Source organism: Piliocolobus tephrosceles, chromosome 12, assembly GCF_002776525.5.
Source record: "Piliocolobus tephrosceles isolate RC106 chromosome 12, ASM277652v3, whole genome shotgun sequence".
NCBI classification, from domain to species: Eukaryota; Metazoa; Chordata; class Mammalia; order Primates; family Cercopithecidae; genus Piliocolobus; species Piliocolobus tephrosceles.
Genome location: NC_045445.1, coordinates 102,963,895 through 102,987,815, shown reverse-complemented (window position 1 = coordinate 102,987,815; position 23,921 = coordinate 102,963,895). Strand labels below are relative to the sequence as shown.

Here is a 23,921-nt window from a genome sequence, read left to right as displayed (position 1 = left end):
AAAGCCAGAAGGTCTTATTACATGGATGAGATAGCCAGGAACCAGTGATTCTTCTTTGCTCTATGTCTCTTATCTTGCAGAAGCCAACAGAGCGTTTGTTAGTGCTCAGAATTCACTTAGACAGCCTGAGGTACCCATGTAAAGGACCTAGTGGCCCAGGGAGTGTGAGAAGCAGCCTCAGCATCCCCATGAGAAGGTCGGCTCAAGCCCTCCCTCCTTGTCATGGCAGGGAGGTTGGGGTGAGCCTCTCTTTCCTCATCTTTGCTGAAGGTGAGCCACTCAGTCCTCAGAGGTGGCATCTTCTGCACAAAGGGGCTCAGCTAGATGTGTGTGGAGGGTCATGGCTGTGCTGGTTCGAATGAAGAAGGCTGATACTTGAGATGATAGTACAGGAGGGAACCAATGCAGAATATGATGATGGCACCAGCAAGGTGCTGAAGTTCCCAGGGCAGCATGTCCATGGGAGTGGGTGGGAGGCTGTCAGGTGGGAAGAGGATGCTGTATTATCAAAGTTGGCTTCTGTAATGGCTGAGGTTTGGTTATTCTTTACAGTGGGAGATAGAAGAGGAACCTGACTTTCAACGTGATCTCTCCGTATTGTGAAGCAGGATATATATGGGAGCTTCTAAGAGAGAATACTTAGCTAGCCCGGGAGCTGGCAAAGAGCTGTCAGAGAAGGATGCAGGTGAGTTGGGCCCTGGCAGGGGGTGGACTGGCAAGGGTCATCCTGTCAGATCTTTAGGCCAGAGGTCGCAGCTAGGAACTTTCCCGAATTGTCACTGAGGATCACATCAAAGAGAATGAGAAATGACAATGGGATGGAACCTTACAAGTAAACCTTGTTTAGTTCCTGCCTTACCATAAGCCACTGTGTTTTATGACAGTGTTTTGTCACACTTTAGACAGACCACAGCTTCTCCTTTTTCTCAAACTGAGATATGAGATGGGAATGAATTTCTCTCTCTGTCTCTGTCTCTGTCTCTCTCTTTCTCATCATCCCCTTCACATCCCCTTCCCATGGCCTTCACACTCACCTGCACCAGGTCTGGCGTGAGGCGCTTGGCCTGCAGCCATTTCTGGAACCTCTCTGTTTTCCGCAGGACACGCTCAATGCTGCAGGTCTTTGGGGCTGATGCAGAGGCACAGATTCTCCTGTCTGAGATCTCGTTTTGATATTTGCTGACCAGTCTAAAGATCTCCACAGGGCGCCAGATTTTGGAATCATCTGAGTAATTTGCAGGATAAGAAAGCACGAAGTCGGGAGGCAGTCTGAGGTGGGAAGCCAGCCAGTTGTCAGACCTGTTGGAAGAATAGCCCTTTGAGGATTGGCCTGTGAGCTGGAGGCTCGCAGAGCCCAGGGACAGGGAGACAGGGGACAACAGCCCAACTGATCCATTTCTCCTACTTAGACTGAGGTGTTCGAAATTCTTTCTGTCAGAGGACTATTTTTGCTTCTTCAAACTTATGATAGTGTATATGTCATATCAGAAAAGGTGAGGAAGGTGTGAGTCACGCACAAACACTATCCTCTTCATACAACCGACACAGAAAGTCTAGCCATAGCTCTCTGAACTTTTACTCTCTGTAAAGATAGCAGCTTTACATACACTGACATTTTTGATTCCCCTAATTCCCAATTTCCACTTTACAAGGGTGGAAATTCAGGCTTATAGAGCTTAAGTACCTTGGCCAAGATCAGACAGTATGTTGCTAGTCAGAGGTGTGGACCCTGGGCTGTCAGTCAGCAAACCCCAGTATCTCTCCCTTCCCCTACACTGGTTCCCCAAACTGCTTACCCTCTGACCAATGGCTGGGTCTTGGAACCACAGAGGTTCTTGAAGAGGCTCTTGGGTCTGCACTAGGGAGACCACTCTACCTCCATCCCCAACCCCAAGCAGTCCAATTAATGTTGTTTTCAGTCTAAAAATTTAAGTCTTCAGCACCAACAAAGTCGCAGGCAAGAGTGACTACTAAATGGTCATCAAATTAGAAGCTACCTGGGCTCCAGGAGGTGGGTGATTCTACATGATGGCCTGGCCAGTCCTTAATCCTCCTGGAAGAGAGGCATTGGCTTATTTATTTATTTTGAGATGGAGACTCACTCTGTTGCCCAGGCTGGAGTGCTAGGGCTCCATCTCAGCTCATTGCAACCTCTGTCTCCTGGATTCAAGCGATTCTCCTGCCTCAGCCTCCCCAGTAGCTGGGATTAGAGGTGCGTGCCACCACGCCCGGCTAATTTTTGTATTTTTAGTAGAGACAGAGTTTTACCATGTTGGCCAGGCTGGTCTTGAATTCCTGGCCTTATGTGATCCGCCTGCCTCGGCCTCCCAAAGTGTTGGGATTACAGGCGTGAGCCACTGTGCCTGGCAGGCATTGGCCTGTTATCACCTGCCAGTTTCCTAGGCCCCACAGTTATATTTTCTCCATAGTCATTTCTCCAGCTGTGTGCTGATATTTCCGTTAGGGAAGAATGTTAAATCTCTTTTTGATTTATGTATGAAAAAATACTCAGAAAAAGTTTACCTTCATTATTATTAACAATTGAAGGTCATACTGCAAATGAAAATCAGGCAGCATACGACATGCTATGTATTTAATTTAAATAAGAATATTTAAATTTTTATTATTGGGCATTATTGGGTTACCCCATGATAATGAGTTTTGGATAATGCATTTTGGAAGAATTAGCATTTCCATTAGACCCAAACCCTAGATTGTGTTGTTTTTTTCTCTTACCTGACATGACTTTACCCTAAGAGATTGCAAGCTTTTCCTACTGTTTTGATGGCAAAGAAAGTCACACAAAAAAATTACAAGGGCAAAGACATCAAGGGACTTGTTCATGAAGCTGGACAGCCCAGGCCTCTGAATCCCTGAGTTATGCACTAGAGCTCCAGTCTCACATCTGGGAAGGTGCTCCAGTGGAAACTGTCAGTGAGCAACTTCTGCAATGCAGGACAATGCAAATTGCATTGGAAGTAGGCACGAAGGATTCTGTACAAGAACATTGGCATCAATGTATTTAAAAAGATGAAACAGTGTAACCTTGTAATGAGTCCATTTTACCGGAAGTTTCAGGACAACTATGGGAAAAGATCCTTCCCTCTAGGTGGATAAGGAAGGCCCAGGACCCAGACACAGGCCTGTCGGCCTTTATCCTGCAGCTGCTCTTGCTCATGGAGTTTCAAACCCACCCCCACTCCCCACCTCCACCCCTCAGCCACCAAAGGGACTGGAGCTGGAAAGTTATCACTAGGTGGCTCTTTTAGATAATGATAATAGTAACACGCATTTGTGAAACACTTAAGTGTGCCAGTCACTTTACTAAACACTTTGTATGTACTGATTCATTTAATCCTTTCAATAAACCTACAAGGCTGATACTATTATTAACATATAGATGAGGAAACTGAGGCACAGAGTGATTACATCATTTGCCCAAGGTCACATGACCAGGAATTGCAGGAAGTGGCATTCAAGGCTCCAGAGCTTGCAGTGGGGACACCACTAGACTTCCATAGCCAACCCCAAGGAACCCCATTAATTTTTTTTTTTTGGAGACAGAGTCTTGCTCTGTCGCCCAGGCTAGAGTGCAACGGCATGATCTCAGCACTGCAACCTCCACCTCCTGGGTTTAAGTGATTCTCCTACCTCAGTCTCCTGAGTAGCTGGGATTACAGGCACCCGCCACCATACTCGGCTAATTTTTGTATTTTTAGTAGAGACAGGGTTTCACCATGTTGACCAGGCTGGACTCAAACTCCTGTCCTCAAGTGATCCGCCCACCTCAGCCTCCCAAAGTGCTGGGATTACAGGTGTGAGCCACTGCGCCTGGTCCCATTAATTTTAATCTTGTTTCTTTCACCACTTTGTGCTTGCTTATTCCTCTATCACCCATTTTATGAATTAGCTCATAGAAACAGATTAGTAACATTATTAGGGGTTATAGGCGGCAGGATCCTTGAAGATTATTTTGTCCCTTCCCCATCTTGTTTTGAGGATCAGAAAATTGAAAAGAGAATTGAAAGGGATGAGAAAATTGAAAAGAGAAAATTGAAAGCAGAATACATATGTGACTTTTCTGAAGACTCACAGACAGTTAGTGGTAGAGGAGGGCAGGTCTCAGGGCTCCTGTTCTCCCAACTGGTGGAGGTGGTGGGGAAGAGATTCCTTGCCCTGTGAGACAAGTTCACTGTCGTTTTTTTCTGTCCCTACCTCCTAAGGAGGCTCCGCTGAGACAACAGCACTGCCTTGGCAGATGACCTGTAATGAGTGCCTGGGCAGGTTCAGTGATGGCTTGAGGCATTCCACAAGGACCAATTGAGACAAATAAACAGGATTGCAGGCTGCACTTCTACCCTCATTCAAAAATGGTAATAAATTTATTGCATTGAATGGGAAAAATGTGTATTCTTACAGTGTTGACTACCTACTTTATTGAATAGAAGAATGTCAGTGAGAAAATGTCAGTGCTTTTTATTCACTAAAATGTTACTATCCTGGAATTTGGACAACCACAAACCAGAGACAGCATTCTCATCTTCCTTCTAAATTGAGATCACGGGCCTGATTGAAGTGAGGCTGGCCAAGTTCCTGATTGTGTTGAAAGAGGGACAAGCAGAATTATAGTTTCTCAGAGCTGGAAAAAAGCATCAAGGCCATGTGGTCCAATCCCCCCACGTCCCTCAACATGGGGTGGGGGAGTGGGGGAGAGCGACAGTTTTGGAATTAGAATAAAATGCCCTCTTCCCGTGCATTCGTCTCATGCTTGAATCTGGTCTAACATGAAGTCTGTAGATACGCCTTTCCAAGTCGTTTTTCCTCCCTTCCCTCTTCTCATCCTATAGCTCCGCACTGAACCCTTAACCCATTTAGTGTCTTTCCAAAGCTTTTGGGCTACAGTTCATGCTCCTTAGTGCTTAGAGCTTAGTTCACAATGCTCTGCCTGCTGCATTGCCTGCTGCTCTTCTTACAAGTTTGCTTTGGTCTCACCAAACCACTGACTATCCTTGGATAAGCCACATTCTTTCAGGCCTCTGAGGTTCCAGTCACCTGTCATATGCTGACACCTTTGTCTGAGACAGTTTCTTCCTCTTTCTTGTCTGGAAAATCCCAATGTAGCCCTTTAAAATCCAGATGGATACCACCTCTTTGGAACTCTCCCTCATCCCCAAGTTGGGACCTTCCCACACACTCCCATGATACCCCGTGTAAGACCTTTAAAAATATTTCCTATACTCTGTTTTAACCATTGATTTACTTCTTTGTCTTCCTAATAGAAAGTAAACTCCTTCAGAGCAAAGATTTGACCTCTTTTAACTTTGCAACTCAGTGTTCAGTGGAGTACCAAGTTAGTGCTCAATACTCTACAGGTGGATGGATGGATAGGTATTTAGATGCATAGATAGATAAGTGGGTAGAGAGACATATGGAGGGCCGGATGGTGGGATGCACAGTGTGACGGTTGGGTGGAAGAATGCATGGAGGGCCACCTGGATGAATGGGTATATGGATGGTGGATGAATGGGTGCATGGATTCACATAAGGCTGACTGAACGTGCAGATGGATGCTTTTGCCATAAGCTCTTGAGCCCTGTATTTCCCAAGGCCCCTGAGTTGATGTGAAGGAGTGAGTTAAGACAATAATTATTATCAACTTCTGAGGGCAAGGAGACAGACGAGAGACAAGGGAGAAGGGAAGGCAAAATCAGGCCTGATGATTTAGTTATTTTACTGTGAGCCCTCCACTGCTCTGTTGGAAGTGTTTAAACATTTTTTTTTAGACTTTGATAGTGGAGGTGGTATATCAGACCAAGTGTGCATAGTAAGGAAGGTGGGATTAAAGCATTAGCCCTGATAAGATCCTAGGAACTACTAGGAATTATTGTCATTAGAGGCACTGCCACTATTTACTCCCCACCCCACACCCCACATGCACAATACTGACCAACCAGATCATGGGAGAATCTTAGCAATTGGTGTGACTTCTCAGGGTTTCGTATATAGGTATATTGTCAGTAGGAAGAGGACAGCAATCAGACTTACTCATTTTCCTAGCTTCCCTTAACTTTTTCATTCAGGATTTAAAAGTCAACATGGAATGCATGGGAAAATTGATACTGAAAACATTCATAATTTTAAAGGTCAGTGGTTGAGTATGGGAAGTATGTGATTCATCCTTAGCATACTTGCCAAAGGAAAGATAAAGGAAAAAAGGAGAGATGATGTTCATCTGCTTATCATGTGTATTCAGCATATCCAGCCAGCCTGGGAAACCCATCTATGATTTGTTGCTGAACAGATGCAAGCATTGTCCAATCCTTAGTGAGGACTAGGACCTGGCTATAGCATTTCAACCAAACAGCTGAGAGTTTTGGATGGGCTTTTTCCTAAGGTGTCATGGTGATCACTTTTTTTTTTTTTGAGACAGAGTCTTGGTCTGTCACCCAAGCTGGAGTGCAGTGGCGTGATCTTGGCTCACTGCATCCTCCTGCTCCTGGGTTCAAGCAATTCTCCTGCCTCAGCCTCCCTGAGTAGCTGGGACTACAGGTGTACGCCGCCACGCCTGGCTAATTTTTGTATTTTTAGTAGAGACGGGGTTTCACCATGTTGGCCAGGATGGTCTTGATCTCCTGATCTCGTGATTTGCCTGCCTCGGACTCCCAAAGTGCTGGGATTACAGGTGTGAGCCACCGCGCCCGGCTGGTAATCACTTTTTTGAAGTAGGAAAGTGTTTGGAGAGCAACAAGAACACAATAAACAAATACACCCTTAGAAAGAGAGGCAAAGGATGTGAACCTGTAGACAACTTAGCAAAGAAGAAATACAAATGGTCAATAAATCTGAAAAAAGGTTCAACTCAGAAGAAATTCAAACTAAAAAAAAATTAAATATTTGTAAGTGTGCAAGAGGTGAGCTTTACAAGTAGAAGTCTCCATTTAGATATATATATCTCCTTCAATTTTGTCTTTTTGATCCAGAAATTTCACTTTTAGGAGTTTGTCATAAGGAATTCATCACTCATGCACACAAAATATAGCTACAGGGATGTTTAACATAGAACTGTTCATAATACCAAAAAATGAAATAAAAAACTCTAGTTTCACAAAGGTGGTTTTAATAAATTATAGTTAAATAATTAAATAAGTTATGCTTAAATAGTTAAATAAATTATGGTTGATTGATGCGATTGAATACCAAGAAGCTGTTAAAAATCAAAGTGTGCAGAAGATCATTTAATAATGTGGAAAGATGTTCCTGATATATTGTTAAATAATACTTCCCGAAAAGTATACATAGCATGTTCACATTTTTGTCAAAACATTTCTTAATTCACACTTCAGAAAAGGGTGGCAAGGATATGCAACAAAATGTTGACTAAGGGGTGATGTCTTGGTGGAAGAATTATATGTGATTTCATTTTGTGCTTTCTTTAATCAATCTTTCCTGAAAATACTAAAATAAACAGGCACGACTTGCATAATAAGAAAAAGGGTATTTATATTGTAGAGAAAAGGACTCCAAACAGGACCACCTCCGCAGACCCACTGACTGCCTCTCTCTGCCTCTTTGTGCCGAGGATGACCATTCTCAACGTGCAGAGCTATAAACCGCAATCTGCCCTGCCTGGTGTTTTACTGCTTGTATCTGCACACTTCCCTTTCACGGGCACATGGAAAATGAATTCTAAGGGAGATGAAGTAATATCCTGGACTCTAACGGAACACAAACCTATTTAGGGAAATGCTTTCTGATTTTGGCTAGCATCTGCCAAATGCTAGTAAGAAAACCTCCGTTTATTGCCCTTTGGTGAACATGCAGTCAACCCTAGAGCTCTTCCTCAGTTGAATCCTTAAATTTCTCTCCCTCCTTTTTAAAAATATGCCTGTCTCCTCATTGCCTCTCTCCAAGGAATCAGCACCCCTTCACCTGTGTTCTTGGTCCTCTTTATCTCATTTCCTAGGTGGAGAACCTTGAATTCACATTCAACATCTGCATATTTATTTCCTCTCGCATGCTGTTGGTCAACGGAATGACTCTACAGCTGAATCGACTTGTATCCTTCCTGTTCTACTTTGTTCCCAATGACTTGTGTCCTGGACTCTGGGAACTGGTCTCACAGCCCCTGCCAGCACCACCAGTCCGTCCTGTCCACTTTGCACGAGCTCTTCCTAAATCACACGTCTCACGTTGCCGCTCCCCAGCCTAACACTCTCACCATGGCCTGCAATAGAGATTCCTTAATGGATGGTCTTTCAAAAATGCCTTTAAAACAGCTTAATAGGCCTTTAAAAAGGCTTAATATGCCTTTAAAAAGGCGTAATAGGAAAAGTCCACACCAACTCCATAAAATACCTCACAAAAGCAGTTTAACATTTCTGATTGGTATTTTCTATCTATTATTTCTATTTAGTAATTTGGTTGAGTAAGCAAAGATGTCTTTGATTAATACAGATTGCAAGTAAAATAATTGTTAATTAATGCCTTTTGTTTGGTCACCAAATCTTACAAACATAAGTTAGGTCCTTTGAGGAAGATGGAGGAGAAAGGGCATATATATGACAAAGGGTCTTTGGTGCTAAAAAGACTGGAAACCATTGGTCCACAGGATTAAGGCCCCAATTCCTTGGCATGACAATTAAAGACCCCCTGCCCCACATACCCCTTCAACCTCCTCCTCTGTCATGCCTCCACACACACCCCATGCTCTAGCTAAGCACCTCTCACCTCTTCCCACACCTTTACTTAAGATGTTACTTCCACCTTCACCTCCCGTTACATTTCAGCTCATCCTTTAAAAGGCCTTGCTTAGAATACCTTCTCCTGCCTTCTCCTGGGGAAGCCCTTCCCCAGTTCCCATTTGGAATTAATGGAGCTCCTGTAGGTCCTTTACACTGCCCTGCATCAGACCAAGCTTTATTATTATTATTTATAACATGACCCCTCATCCTGACCACCTAGAAGGCAATGACCGGAGTTATAGTTGCTGTCACCACAGTACCTGCTAGAGTTTGGCCATGGTAAAGGCTCATCGACTGTGTGTTGATAGGCGTAAATTCCAAGTGTGATGCCATTCTTTGCTGAGAGCCATGTGCATTGCAATTTACTAAACTCCAGTTTTCCTCTGATCAAGGCAATCTCTCACAACAGTTTCGTTCAGAAACTTTGGAGCAAACTGTCCTGGTTTGAATTCCACATCTGCCACTTAGGTGACCTTGTGCAAGTTACTTGATCTTTTTTAAAAAATACATTTTATTGTGTATATTTAAAGTATACAACACGATGTTATAAGATACATATATATGGTGAAATGGGTCCCATCATCTCACAGAGTTACCCATTTCTCCCCACTGAAGTCACTTTATCTGGCTATGTCTCAGTTTACCACCTCAATAATGGGTGCACATCATTATCTCTCACAATGGTTTAAAATAGGTGTCACATTGTAGGCTTTCTGTACATTTTATTTCCCGCCCACTGTGAGAAATGAACTTGATAAACTCAACAGTCCCAGGCTACTCCATTCATAGGAAAGAGAACTTCAAGCTTTCACTCCAAAAGGAAATGTTGGATTTAGCATTTAGGGCTGGAATTTGGCTTCACATCTTGCCCTCCTACCCACCCCAACCTCAGACCATTACCACTCTGATTAAATGGATTTGTTTCAGCTCCCACCCATATTACATTCTGATTCCTTTTCAACAAATTCCTGGACATCTTCACAAGAAGGGAACAGAATTTTGTGATTCAGAGTTATTTGATTGATATTCTGACCTTATTTCTTCTTTAAAGAACTTCTTGCAAATAGATGTCCCGATGCAGGCATTGCATTTATCAAGACCGAGGAAAGTCCTTCCAAAATTGTAGCTGGTTCTGACTTGGGACACCAGAGAAGAAGGGGAAGAAGCTGGCAAGGAGGAAGAACAGCTCAGGGCTGAGACCCACAGCAGCAGGGCCAGCCAGCCGGGGCGGAGGGCGGCAGCCTCAGGCCCCAGCTGGGGCTCCATCTTGGGCTCTGGACTCCAGCTGCAGCCGCTGGCTGCCCACTCGGGGCTGTACAGAGGCAGGGCTTGGCCAAAGAGGAAGCTGTCAGAGGGGGCTGGCTTCTGGGTGCTGACCCCATCCCAGCCTCGCAGGTTTCTCTTTGAGGATGCTGAGGTGCTTGGGGCTAATGAGGCTGGGGAGGAGGTGAGGAAGTCAGTGGAGGATGCTGATAACGCTGTTTCCAGAGTTACTCTTCCTCTGCCGGGGGTGGCTGCTTCAGGCTGGGGAGGGGCTCACTGGCAGATTTCGGGAAGGACAATTGTCAGGGCTTCCCTGTGTGGTCCTTTTGACAAATACAGGATATCCCGGCTGGGCAGGAAAGGTTCATGCAGGATGTGTGTCCAACCTGCGTTCCACCTGGGAGTTTCAAAGGATCCTGCGAGCCTCCACCCTCCACTGTTTTAATCCCGGGTTTATCTGTCCCTATGGATTACACGTGCACCTCAATTTTTGACCCCTCTGTGCTAGGTCATTTGTCCTGCCCCTTAATCAGCCCTACTTCCCTCACTTTTACCATATTTGCCTGTGAAGTAACTAGAGGTTAGTTTGCTTGCCATTAACTGGCACATTTAGCACTGATTTGAAAGGCAAAGGCTTTTTGCTGCTTAGGGAAGAGAAAACCTCAGGTTAGTCCATCTTCTCTTGCTGGTCTGAGAACAAGAGACCGGAAAGAAACCGGTGGCCTCTGTGGCATGATGAGGGGAGCATCAGAAAGAGCCCTCTGACTGCATCCAGCTGTGTTTATCCCTCTCCCACAGACCTGAAAGCTTCTCTTTCTTTACCAACTTGCTTCACTTCTCGGTGGCTTGGCCGGATTTGGTAGGATTTAACTGCCCCAGGATTGCCTTCCTCCGGATACCAAGATAAGCTCCACAGCATGGAGTAGATGGCAGTGCTAATTTGGGAATAGAGAGAACCTCTGAGAACCAAATCAGGGAAGTCAGGTTGCCTCACATTCTGTGAGAGGGTGGAGGTGGGGAGCAGGGCACAGTTTGAAAATATGAGAAAGTGCATAAGAAGATGGGGCTGGGGGTGAGGAAAAGGGAGGTAAGAAGGAGTGGGGATTGCCTGCAGACACTTGACAAGTTTTGCTGAACATTGGTGGGAAGAGCAGGTAAAGGCAGTTTTCTGAAGATAAAGCACGTGCTTATTAGCATCTATATAGCCTCCTCAGTAAAATGTCTGGTCATGTTTGCTGTTTATTGGTGAGTTTTGACACTTGTTTATATATTCTAGATCCGAGTCCCCTGTTGGATATGTGGCTTGCAAGTATTTTCTCCTCGGGGCTAACTTGTCTTTTATTCTTTTAACAGAGTCTTTTGCAGAGTGAAAGTTTTGATTTTGAAGTCCAATTTGTTAATTTTTTCTTTTTGAATCATGCTTTTGGTGTCAGGTGTGATAAAAGAAAAACTTAAGCACATTTAAATTTTAAAGGGTTTATTTGAATATTCAGCGATTCATGAATCAGGGCAGTATCAGACTGCAAACATTCTGCTGGGAGGGGCAAGAAAGGAAACTTTCATCGTGTTTGCAGAAGTAGGACAAAGAAAACAATTTTTGTTGGTTAGAGTGGAAAGTCCCTAGTTAGAGATTAATTGATGATTTTTTTGATTGGTATATTTTCTAGTTTACATTTACTATTTACATTGGGCTTTGGTTTGTTCACACGGGAATTTAAAGTGCCAGAGCCACCTCAGTCTAATGGCCTCCCAATTAGAATTTTAAAAAATAATTCATCCTTTCTGATCAGCCTCTTGACTAAAACTTGGGCGTAAGCTACACTCTCTGTGACCATCATGGCTAAGTTGTCCTTGTCTCGGTGTGAAACTCATAAGTCACAACATCAAGCTCATTGAGGAGAGATTCCTTTTGTTGTTCAGCTCATTTTTGTCGCTCTTATTACAGTGAGACCATCTGGCATACCGTTGATGACTGTGAACACACATTTAAGACCCTCAAGTGAATATAGTTCACCAGGGAGATTATGATGACTACCAGGAGGATAATACTGAGACACTGCAGTGTGTTCCTTAGCCAAGGTCCTCACAAACCAACCCAACTAACATTTCTAGAGAAACAAAAGAAAACCACAGGTCAATGACTAGAGCAAACTGTAAATTCAGTCTGAGTCCAGAGGAAATTTAGTTAACAAGATTTCTAGATTTGAGCTTGAAACATATTTTTCTGGTTTGCAGTTTGAATGTCTCTGGTTATGGCACTGAGGATTTCAATGATCTCCCTGAGTGGTCCACATATCAGGCATAAAGGTTGTCCTCAGAAGTCACACCAAGTTGTCTATAACTCTCTGGCAGGGTTTCAGGAGCAGAGCACGTCTTGTTCTGAGTGATTTCAAGTCTGAAAAATGGGAAAAAATTGGATTGGAGGAATAAAGATGAATTCAAAATTCAGTCCAGTCTACAAATAGGCACTAACACTCAAAAACAACAAATATGGCTACAGTCTACTATCAAAAATTACGCACAGATCTTTTCAGACATTACAGGGGTCCTCTGGCATGTCCCAAAGTTAGTTCTAGGTCAAAAAGAACTTAATTTAGAAGTTTATTTTGGGAAGTTTGTAAAAAATATCAAAAGGTCTAAAACATTTGATTAAATAGGATTGTAGGTCATTATGAAACAATGAGAGGCAAATACAGAAAGGTTATATAGCTGTAAAAAAAAACTTAGCTCTTTTAGTATTGAGAAGACTCATTTATATATATACATATATAACAAAGACCTAGTAAAAGACAACACGAAGCACAAGAAATTATCTTGATAAAACACAAATCCTTGTAAGGTAGATCACTTAAAAGATAAGAAAAACCTTTCACCAGGAAAACTTTGTTCTTTCAACAGAAAAAAAAGCCAGTGTCTAGCTTTGTATCAATGTACTTTTGATATTAAAGCTAATTTTTAAAAACCTGTCTAATAAATTCATTCAATTTTAGTGAGCTTGACAACACATGAAATTCCTTTTTCAAATTTTAAACTGTCTATACCTTTCTTATATCAATTTAGCTTGTCCTATCCTCTTCCTCTCTCCCATTGTGAAACAATTAATCACTCTAATTTAGGACAAAAATTATTCTTTTTTCCCTTTAATGCAAATACACTTATACTTACAACTTCCTTGATAAAACACGCCTTACTTCCTTCACATACACAGTTGTTGCCCTTATTATTTCTAGAAGTTTTAATTACATATATTAATTAGAATTTTAAATTCTTAGTAACCTTAATTTCTAGTGAAAACTAGTAAGCATTATAAACAGTTTCGTATCAGCGTTTTGTAAATAAACACCATGTCATATATAATATTTCATGTTTATTAGCAGATTCAAATATATTTAGCTTCTCTATAGTGTATAAAAACAAGATGCCAAAGTATACATACTTTAATCTTATGTTCAGCAATTAATGTTTTAATGTTTTAACTTACTCAGAAATGGCTTCAATATTTAATGAATATTTATTACTTAATTGAACATAACATAACTTTAAGATTTCAAGTTACCGGCCAGGGGTGGTGGCTCATGCCTGTAATCTCAGCACTTTGGGAAGCTGAGGCAGGTGGATCACTTGAAGTCAGGAGTTTGAGACCAGCCCAAAATGGTGAAACCCCGTCTCTACTAAAAATACAAAAATTAGCCAGGCGTGGTGGCGTGCACCTGTCGTCCCATCTACTCAGGAGGCTGAGACAGGAGAATTGCTTGAACCCCGGAGGTGGCAGAGGTTGCAGTGAACTGAGGTTGTGCAACTGTACTCCAGCCTGGGAGACAGGGCAAGATTCTGTCTCAAAAAAAAAAAAAAAAAAAAAAAAAATTTCAAGTTACAAAAAAAGATTTTTGAAACAATTTTTAGTAGACATGTTTTATAAAACATAACTATTTTTGAAGTTTATAGACTTTTATTTCATTTACATTTACCCAATTCACTTGTTTTTTTTAATTTTTAATTTTTGTGGGCACATAGTAGGTGTATATATTTATGGGGTATATGGGATATTTTGATACAGGCATATAATGTGTAATAATCATATAAGGGTAAATGGGGTATCCATCCCTTCAAGCATGTATCCTTTCTGTTACAATCTAATTATACTTTTTTAATTATTTAAAAATGTACAATTACATTATTATTGACTGTAGTCACCCTGTTGTGCTACCAAATACTAGATCTTATTCATTCTTTGTAACTATTTCTCGTACCCATTAACCATCCCCACTTCCCCTCCCCCGACACCCTCACTGCCCTTCCCATCCTCTGGTAACCATCCTTCTACTCTCTATCTCCATGAATTCAATTGATTTGATTTTTAGATTCCCACAAATAAGTGAGAACAAGTGAATTTTGTCTTTCTATGCCTGGCTTATTTCACTTTACATAATGATCTTCAGTTCCATCTGTGTTGATGCAAATGACAGGATCTCATTATTTTTAATGGCTAAATAGTACTCCACTGTGTGCATGTACTACATTTTCTTTATCCATTTGTCTGTTGATGGACACTTAGGTTGCTTCCAAATCTTGGCTATTGTGAATAGTGCTACAGTAAACCTGAGAGTACAGATACCTCTCTGATATACTGATTTCCTTTCTTTTGAGTATATACCCTGTTAGGATATATAGTGCAATTGCTGAACCACATGGTAGCTCAATTTTTAGTTTTTTGAGGAACCTCCAAACTGTTCTTCACAGTGGTTGTACTAATTTACATTCCCACCAACAGTGTATGTGGGTTGCTTTTTCTCCACATTTTCTCTAACATTTGTTATTGCCTGACTTTTGGATAAAAGCCATTTTAACTGGAGTGAGATAATATCTCACAGTAGTTTTGATTTACATTTCTCTGATGATCAGTGGTGTTGAGCACCTTTTCATAAACCTGTTTTCCATCTCTACATCTTTTTTTTCTTTGAGAAATGTCTGCTCAAATCTTTTGTCCATTTAAATAATCGTATCATATTATTAGAATTTTTTCCTATAGAGTTGTTTGAACTCCTTATATATTCTGGTTATTAATTCTTTGTCAGATAGTTTGCAAATATTTTCTCCCATTCTGTGGGTTGTCTCTTCACTTAGTTAATAGTTTCCTTTGCTGTGCAAAAGCTTTTTAACTTGATGTGATCTCATTTGCCCATTTTTTGCTTTGGTTGCCTGTGCTTGTGGGGTATTATACAAGAAATCTTTGCCCAGTCCAATGTCCTGGAGATTTTCCCAATGTTTTCTTGTAGTAGTTTCATGGTTTTGAAGTCTTAGATTTAAGTCTTTAATCCATTTTGATTTGATTTTGGCGTACAGTGAGAGATAGGGGTCTAGTTTCAGTCTTCTGCAAATGGATATCCAATTTTCACAGCACCATTTATTTAAGAGACTGTCCTTTCCCCAATGTATGTTTTTGGCACCTTTGTCTAAAGTGAGTTTACTGTAGATGTATGAATTTGTTTCTGCATTCTCTATGGTGTTCCATTGTTCTATGTGGTCTGTTTTTATGCCGGTACCGTGCGTTGTGGTTACTATAGTTCTGTAGTATAATTTGAAGTCAGGTGATATGATTCCTCTGGTTTTATTCTTTTTGCCCAGGATAGCTTTGGCTATTATTTGCTTTCTATATCTGGGTGCTCTCGTGTTGGGTGCACATATATTTAAAATTGCTAAATTGACCCCTTTGTCATTATATAATGACCTTCTTTGTATTTTCTCTTTGATTTAGTCTTGAAATCTATTTTGTCTGATATAAGTATAGGTACTCTTGCTCTTGTTTGTTTTCCATTTGCATGGAATATCTGTTTCCATCCCTTTGTTTTCAGTCTATGTGTGTCTTTCTAGGTGAAGTGTGTTTCTTGTGGGCAAGAGATCGTTGGGTCTTGTTTTTCTATTCATTCAGCTGCTCTATAACTTTTGATTGGAGAGTTTATGCTGTTGTTATTCAATGCAACAACATAAAAATGTTGTTATTCAATAACAACAATTCAATGTTGTTATTGATAAGTAAGGACTTACTCCTGTCATTTTATTAACTTTTTTTCTGATTGTTTTGTGGTCTTCTCTTCCTTCTTTTTTTCCTCCCTGTCTTCCTTTTAGTGAAGGTAATTTTCTCTGGTAGTACGTTTTAATTTCTTGCTCTTTATTTTTTGTGTATTTGTTGTATGTCTTTTGGTTTGGGGTTACCATGAGGGTTGCAAATAGTGTCTTAAAACCCATTATTTTAAACCGATGACAACTTAACACTGATAGCATAAACAAACAAACAAAAACAACTAATAAAAACTCTACAACTTTGCTTGCTTTTTAACTTTTTGTTGTTTCAATTTATATCTTATTGTACTACATCTTGAAAAATTGTTGTAGTTACTATTTTTGATCAGTTTATGTTTTTGCCTTTCTACTTAAAATATGAGTAGTTTACACACCACAATTACAGTGTTATAATATTCTGTGTTTTTCTATGTACTTATTATTACCAGTGAGTTTCATGCCTTCAGATGATTTCTTATTGCTCATTAATGTTCTTTTCTTTTGCTTGAAGGGCTCCCTTTAGCATTTCTTGTAGGACAGACCTGGTGTTGATGAAATCTTTTAGCTTTTGTTTGTCTGGGAAAATCTTTATTTCTCCTTTATGTTTGAAGGATATTTTCACTGGATATTACTATTCTAGGGTAAAAGTTTTTTTCCTTCAGCACTTTAAATATGTCATGCCACTCTCCTGGCCTGCAAGGTTTCCACTGAAAAGTCTGCTTCCAGATGTATTGGAGTTCCATTTTATGTCATTTGTTGCTTTTCTCTTGCTGCTTTTAGGATCCTTTCTTCATCCTTGACCTTTGAGAGTTTAATTATTGAGTGCCTTGAGGTAGTCTTCTTTGTATTAAGATTTCTTGGTGTTCTATAAGCTTCTTCTATTTGAATATTGATGTATTTCTCTAGGTTTGGGAAGTTCTCTGTTATTATCTGTTTGAATAAACTTTCTATTTCCATCTTTCTCTCTACTTGCCCTTTAAGGGCAATATCTCTTAGACGTGCTCTTTTGAGGCTAATTTCTATATTTGCAGTCATGCTTTTTTAAAATTCTTTTATTCTGTTGTCTCCTCTGACTGTGTATCTTCAAATAGCCTGACTTCAGGCTCACTAATTCTTTGTTCTGCTTGATCAGTTCTGCTGCTGAGAGACTCTGGTGCATTCTTCAGCATGTCAATTTCACTTTTCAACTCTAGAATATCTGCATGATTCTTTTTAATTATTTCAGTTTGTTTGTTGAATTTATCTGATAAGATTCTGATTTTCTTCCCTGAAAAGAAATGTTCCCTCCCCCAGGCACACAGATTCTCTCTCCACACCATGTGGCTGCTGCCTCGGGGATGGGGGTGGTGGTGTCAGCAATTCAAGACTGGTTTTCCCACCCCCTTCAGTGCCTCTTTCAGCAATATGAAGTTAAAACCAGGTACTTTGAAAAGAAATATTCAAGAATGTTATCTTAAATTTCTTTGAGTTTTCTCAACACAGCTATTTTGAATTCTTTGTCTAAAAGGTCACATATCTCTGTCTCTCCCAAATTGGCCCCTGGCACTTAATTTAGTTCACTCTATGAGATCATGTTTTCCTGAATGGTACTGGTGCTTATAGATGTTCTTTGGTATCTGGGCATTGAAGAGTTAGGTATTTATTGTAGTCTTCACAGTTTGGGCTTATTTTTACCTGAAGTTCTTGGGAAGGTTTTCCAGGTCTTTGAAGGGACTTGGGTGTTGTGATCTAAGTTTTTGGTCACTGCAGCCATATCTGCACTGGGGGCACCTGAAGCCCAGTAATGCTGTAGTTCTTGTGGACTCATAGAGTTACGGCCTTGGTGGTCTTGGATAGGATCTGGATGAATTCTACAGATTACCAGAGACTCTTGTCCTTTTTCCTTACTTTCTCTCAAACAAACAGAGTTTCTCTCTCCGTGCTGAGCTGCCTGGGGCTGAGGGACGTGTAACACAAGCACTTCTGTGACTACACAACTGGAACAGTGCCGGGTCAGACCTGAAACCAGCTCAGCACTGGGTCTTACCCAAGGCCCGCCATAACCACTACCTGGCTACCATCTATATTTACTCAAGGTCCTAGGGTTCTACAATCAGCAGCTCATGAAGCCATTCAGTCTTGTGTCCTTTCCTTCACGGTGGCAAGTTTCCCAGGGCCCTAGGAAGATCCAGAGATGCTGTCCATGAACAAGGGCCTGGAGTCAGAAACCTTAAAAATCTACCTGGTGCTCTGCTATACTGTAGCTAAACTGGCACCAAAAACCACAAGATGAAGTCCTCCCTGTCATGTGTGTCCGTGTGAAGAGACCACCAAACAGGCTTTGTGTGAGCAATAAAGCTCTTTAATCACCTGGGTGCAGGCGGGCTGAGTCGAAAAGAGAGTCAGCAAAGCGAGATAAGGGTGGGGCCGTTTTATAGGATTTGGGTAGGTAAAGGAAAATTCCAGTCAAAGGGGGATTGTTCTCTGGCGGGCAGGAGTGGGGGTCACAAGGTGCTCAGTGGGGAAGCTTTTTGAGCCAGGATGAGCCAGGAAAAGGAATTTCACAAGGTAATGTCATCGCTTAAGGCAAGGACCGGCCATTTTCCCTTCTTTTGTGGTGGAATGTCATCAGTTAAGGCGGGGAAGGGCATTTTCACTTTTTTGTGATTCTTCAGTTACTTCAGGCCATCTGGGTGTATATGTGCAAGTCACAGGGGATGCGATGGCTTGGCTTGGGCTCAGAGGCCTGACACTCCCCACTCTTTCTTCCCCTTTCCTAAGGCAGAGGAGTCTATCCCTATGTCTACCACTATCACAGGCCCACAGAAAGTACTGCCAGGGTACCACTGCTGTTCAATTAATGCCAAGGGCTCTTCAGTCAGCTTGTGCTGAATGCCGCCTGGCTTGGGACTCACCCTTCAGGGCTTCTCTGTCATCCAGAGTCAGTCCAGACATACTATCTAAGAGCCAAGGCCTGGATTAGGGACCCTAAGAAGCCTGCCTGGTGCTCTACTTCTCTGTAGCTGAGCTGGTTCCTAAGATGCAAGACAAAGTCTCCTTACTTTTCTCTCCACTTTTCTCAAACAGAAGGAGTTTTGCCCCTTACCCACCTCAGCTGGGAATGTGCTAAGTCTCACCTGAAGCCAGCACGTCTCAGAGTCTCACCCAAGAGCCTCGGCATATGCTACCTGGTTACCACTACTGATTATTCCGAGCCTAAGGGCTCTTTAGTCATATGGTAATAAATCTTGCCTGGACTGAGTTCTTCCTTTCAAGGCAGTGGGTTCCCTTCTGCCCCAGGGTGTGTATAGAAATATCTGGGAGCTAGGGTCTGGAATGAGTCTCACAACTCCGGTTGGTGCTCCATTCTACTGTGGCTGAGGTGGTATCCAAGTTGCAAAGCAAAGTCTCATTTACTCTTCCCTAGTGGAAGGAAGGGCTCTCTTTTGGAGCAACAAGCTGCATTGCCTTGAGGTGGAGGAGGAGTGATGCAAACACTCCCTTAGCCACCTGAACCTGTGTCTCATTAGGTTGCATGTCCCCCACATTCACTGACTTCGAGCCCAGCACAGCACTAGGATTTGCCTAGGAGTCGCAGTTCTTGTGGCCTAGATAGCATTTCAAGTTTATTTAGGATCCCATAGCACTTTAGCCCATAGTGGTGAGGCTTGGCAAACTCATGTTTTGAACACTAGGATGGGTAGTTCCCTCTGCATACAGCTGGTCTAAATGTTTCCTCTGTGGGCATTGGCTGAGTTCTATCTGATGTTGGCAGGACTGAGTTCCAGTGCAAAGTCCCACAGTCGCTGACTTTTCCCTCCCCTAAGCACACGGGTTCTCTCTCCACACTATGTGGCTGCTGCCACGGGGATGGGGGTAGTGGTGTCAGCAATTCAAGACAGGTTTTCCTACCCCCTTCAGTGCCTTTTTCAGCAATATGAAGTTAAAACCAGATACTTTGATCATACACCTGATTTTTGGCTCTTATGTAGGTACTTTTTTTGTGTACAGAGTTGTCAGATTTGGTGTTACTGTGGAGAGGATGATTGATGGAGGCTTCTATTTGGCCACCTTGCTCCACCTCCTCCTTATCACTTGTTCTTAACAATTATGCTTGAATTGTTCATGAAAAATTTCATGAGACATTAAACAAAGCTAGCCACTGAAGGACTTCAAGGAAGGCCACCGTGAAATATGCCACTTTGGTATATAATCACTTCTGGCTCAAGGTACTTAAAAAAGAGCAAATGCAGGGAGAGCATTTCTCTGGATTCCCCTTATCTGCTTAAATAGAGATCCACCAACCGGAGAAGACCAACTCCTATCACAGGAGAGAAAACTAGAAGTTGACACTATAGCCAGACAAACTATCGCAAATCATCATCTATTCCTCTTGGGGCCTACTTATCTTTGCCTCAAATCATTTATCTCCCCTAAATTGTCTGCATTCTCCCTCCTCTCTTCCCTATGAAGAGGACACACAAGCTCCTAAATCTCACTGCTTTTTGGTGCGGGGTGGGTGCATTTGTTTTCTTTCCTTTGATAATTGCCACCCTCATCCCAATAAATCTGTATACCTTTTTTTTTCTGTTAATTTGCCTGCTGTCAGTTATCAAAGCCTCAGAGGGAAAAGTCTTCTCTTCTCTACATTATCATCTTATTTATTATATTTTTGTTGACAAATCAGGCAAGTATGAAAAATATCACAGAAGTGAAGAAACTTAAAATGTTAAACATCACTCTTCCCTCTTTTTTTTTTTTTTTTTGTTTTGAGACAGAGTCTTGCTCTGTCACCCAAGCTCCGCCTCCCGGGTTTACGCCATTCTCCTGCCTCAGCCGCCCGAGTAGCTGGGACTACAGGCGCCGCCACCACGCCCGGCTAGTTTTTTGTATTTTTTAGTAGAGACGGGGTTTCACCGTGTTAGCCAGGATGGTCTTGATCTCCTGACCTCGTGATCCGCCCATCTCGGCCTCCCAAGGTGTTGGGATTACAGGCTTGAGCCACTGTGCCCGGCCACCTCTTTTTTTTTTAAAAAACTTTTTATGTCTGTGATTGACGTGCATTCATTTTTACTGCATGTTTTGCTCTTAGTTTGGATTTATGGTTTTGTGGTCTTAAACATCTAGCAGACACAAACCTGTCTGACCAGCAACCCAGGAAAAACAAACAATTTTGAAAATATTCCTATTTTTATTTTATCAACAATTTTAAGACAAGCTTTATTTACTAATGATCTACCCAAATCATATGAACTTAGAACAAAATACATTTGGGTTAGTTTTATATTTCTGAGATTTTTGAACTAGTTAATTTACATGAGCTCTCATTTATCCCCCAGCCAATTTGAATGAAACTCCCTTAAAAGACTTTACAAAATGGTTTAGTAATACCATAAAATAGCACATATATGTAATGTTCAAACATACATACATTCATACAAAGACATATATAAACATATGAACAGAAGCAGATAAGCAACCAGTTTAAAAATCGCTTATTAGGAGAAGTCCAAAGGTCATTCTAGGCTGCTGGTTGACCTGGAGTTGTTATTGTTATTGCAAGGCAATTATTTGAAAGCCTTTTGTTTCATATCTTTTCTTTTGAAATGTTAAGCTAATTTAGCTAAACCTGTAGCTTCCTTCTCTATTATTTGTCGTTGTTGTTTTTTTAAGCAAAGCATTTTCTATGTTGAGCAGGGATACATTTCACTATTGTTCTGAGCTTAAGATTCTGCCCAAGGCATAAGAGTGTTTAAAAAGCGTATCTGGTTGTTCTAAGTTTTGTAAATGCTTATCTAGCTTTTGTTTCTTTTTATGAAGGGTGTGTAGGTAACCAAGTAAAAAAGTCAGAGGATTCAGAGTACACAGAGGAGAACAGAGAGGAAGACACCTTAGAAGCCTCTATGTGCTGATTAAAAATACATCCAGTTGTTTCTGAGGTATTCAGGATCTCTCTCCCTTTTTTTGTGCCGAGTAGATAAGCAATTTTGCTTAGGTTAAAACTTCCACACTGCGGCCATCAAAATTCTGAATTATTTTTGGTAATATTCACCCATTTCTCTAGAAAGGCACAGGTGCTGAGATGAAGTCTCAGGCTCTCTGTATTTAAATAAATTCCTTATTTTCTATCTTCTTGGAACCTTTCCTACCGGGGTCCTTTACTAAACCCAATTCAGTTTCTGTTTGACCCAATCAGACACCTGAAGCCTCTCTACAGGACACAGTCTAGTTTCTATCATGACTTCTGAAACCAATCTGGATAAAAAAATGCTCAGATAAACTCTGTGAACTTGACACAAGTTGTAGAGCTAGTGCATCTGAGAGATCTTACTGGTGATGACCTCCAAGTACAAAGCAAGAGGCAATGAGCACAAGGAGTTCAGCAGTGTACCTATATCTGTTCACTTGTTCCTCCTAGAGGTCATCATCAGGCAGTCTCCCTGGGATCCAACTTCTGACACCAGATCTAATAAAAGAAAAACTTTGGTACATTTCCATTTTTAAGGAGTTTATTTGAGCATTCAGTGATTCATGAATTGGAGCAGCATCAGACTGCAAACAGCTAGCACTCTGCCAGAAGGGGCAAGAGGGGAAACTTCCACAAAGCTTGAGAATAGAGAGGAAGATAGGACTTTTAGAAGCCTCTATTGGCACATAGGTTATACAGTTTGAGAACAGAAAGATAGATCTTTCTGTTCCCCTGTGTGTACTCCGAATATTTGACTTTTTCACCTGCTTGTTTGCAGAAGCAAGACAAATAAATAATTTTGATTGGTTAGAGTGAAAATCCCTAGTTAGAGGTTAGTTGGTGATTTCTGATTGGTACAATTTCTAGTTTTAATTTACTGTGTACCTTGGGCCTTGGTTTATTCATGTGAAAATTTAAAGTGCCAAAGCCACAGTCTAATAGTCTCCTAATTAGACCCAGTCTAATGGTGTCCCAATTAGAAATATTTAACACGTGTAAGAACTCTTCACCTGACCCTAGTTCCCAAAGATTTTCTCGTATGATTTCTTATGAAATTTTTATAGCTTAAAGTTTTACATTTAAATCTATGATCCGTTTTGAGTCAATTTTTGTATCAGATATAAGGTTAAGTCAAGGTTTATATATTTGCTGATAGATGTCTAATTGCTCCAGCACCATTTGTTGAAAAGGATATTCATCCATGGAAACACTTTTGCATCTTTGCCAAAAATTACTTATCTGTACTTGCATGTTGCTATGTCTGGGTTCTCTAGGTTCTCTACTCTATTCCATTGAGCTATGTGTCTACTCCTCTGTCAATGCCACACGATCTTGATTACAGTGGCTATATGAAATCTTAAATTTGGGTAGTGATTTCTTTCACTTTATTCTTCTTTTTCAAGATTATATTAGCTCTTCTAGTTTATTTGACTTTCCATATATGCATTTTAGAATAATCTTGTATACATCTGTAGAAAATCTTCTGCAATTTTTATGGGAATTTAGATAATTCAGTGTATCAGTTTGGGGAGAATTGACATCTTTATTATGTTGAGTCTTCAAATCCATGAACACTTTTTGTCTCTCACCTTAGATCTTATTTTATTTTTTCCATCAGTTATTTGTAGCTTTCAGCATCCAAATCCTATAAATAATTGTACTGAAAAAATTATTTGGTGGGACTGGCCAAGATGGCTGACTAGAAACAGCTAGGGTGCCTGGCTGTCATGGAGAGGAATGAAAGGAGTGAGTAAATACACACCTTTGACTAAAACATCCAGATACTCACACTGGGACTAATAAAAGAAACAATTTAACCCATGGAGAATGGAGAAAACTAAGCCAATACAACAGCCAACCCATCCCATCCTTGGCAACATGGAGCCAAGGGAACCTCTCCCACCCAGGGA

General features: G+C 41.2%; 1 protein-coding gene across 1 annotated transcript in view; it reads right to left on the bottom strand.

The window, feature by feature from the left end:
* Window positions 1-10,034, bottom strand: part of DIPK2B (divergent protein kinase domain 2B) — a 57,803-nt gene extending 47,769 nt beyond the window's left edge. The window contains exons 1-2 of the mRNA XM_023202820.1: window positions 9,775-10,034; window positions 1,035-1,299 (exon numbers count right to left, since the gene is read on the bottom strand). Coding sequence (XP_023058588.1) covers window positions 1,035-1,299; window positions 9,775-10,007 — 498 coding nt within the window. The 5' untranslated portion in view covers window positions 10,008-10,034. The remainder of the gene's footprint in view (window positions 1-1,034; window positions 1,300-9,774) is intronic.
* Between the last annotated feature and the right edge of the window lie 13,887 nt (window positions 10,035-23,921).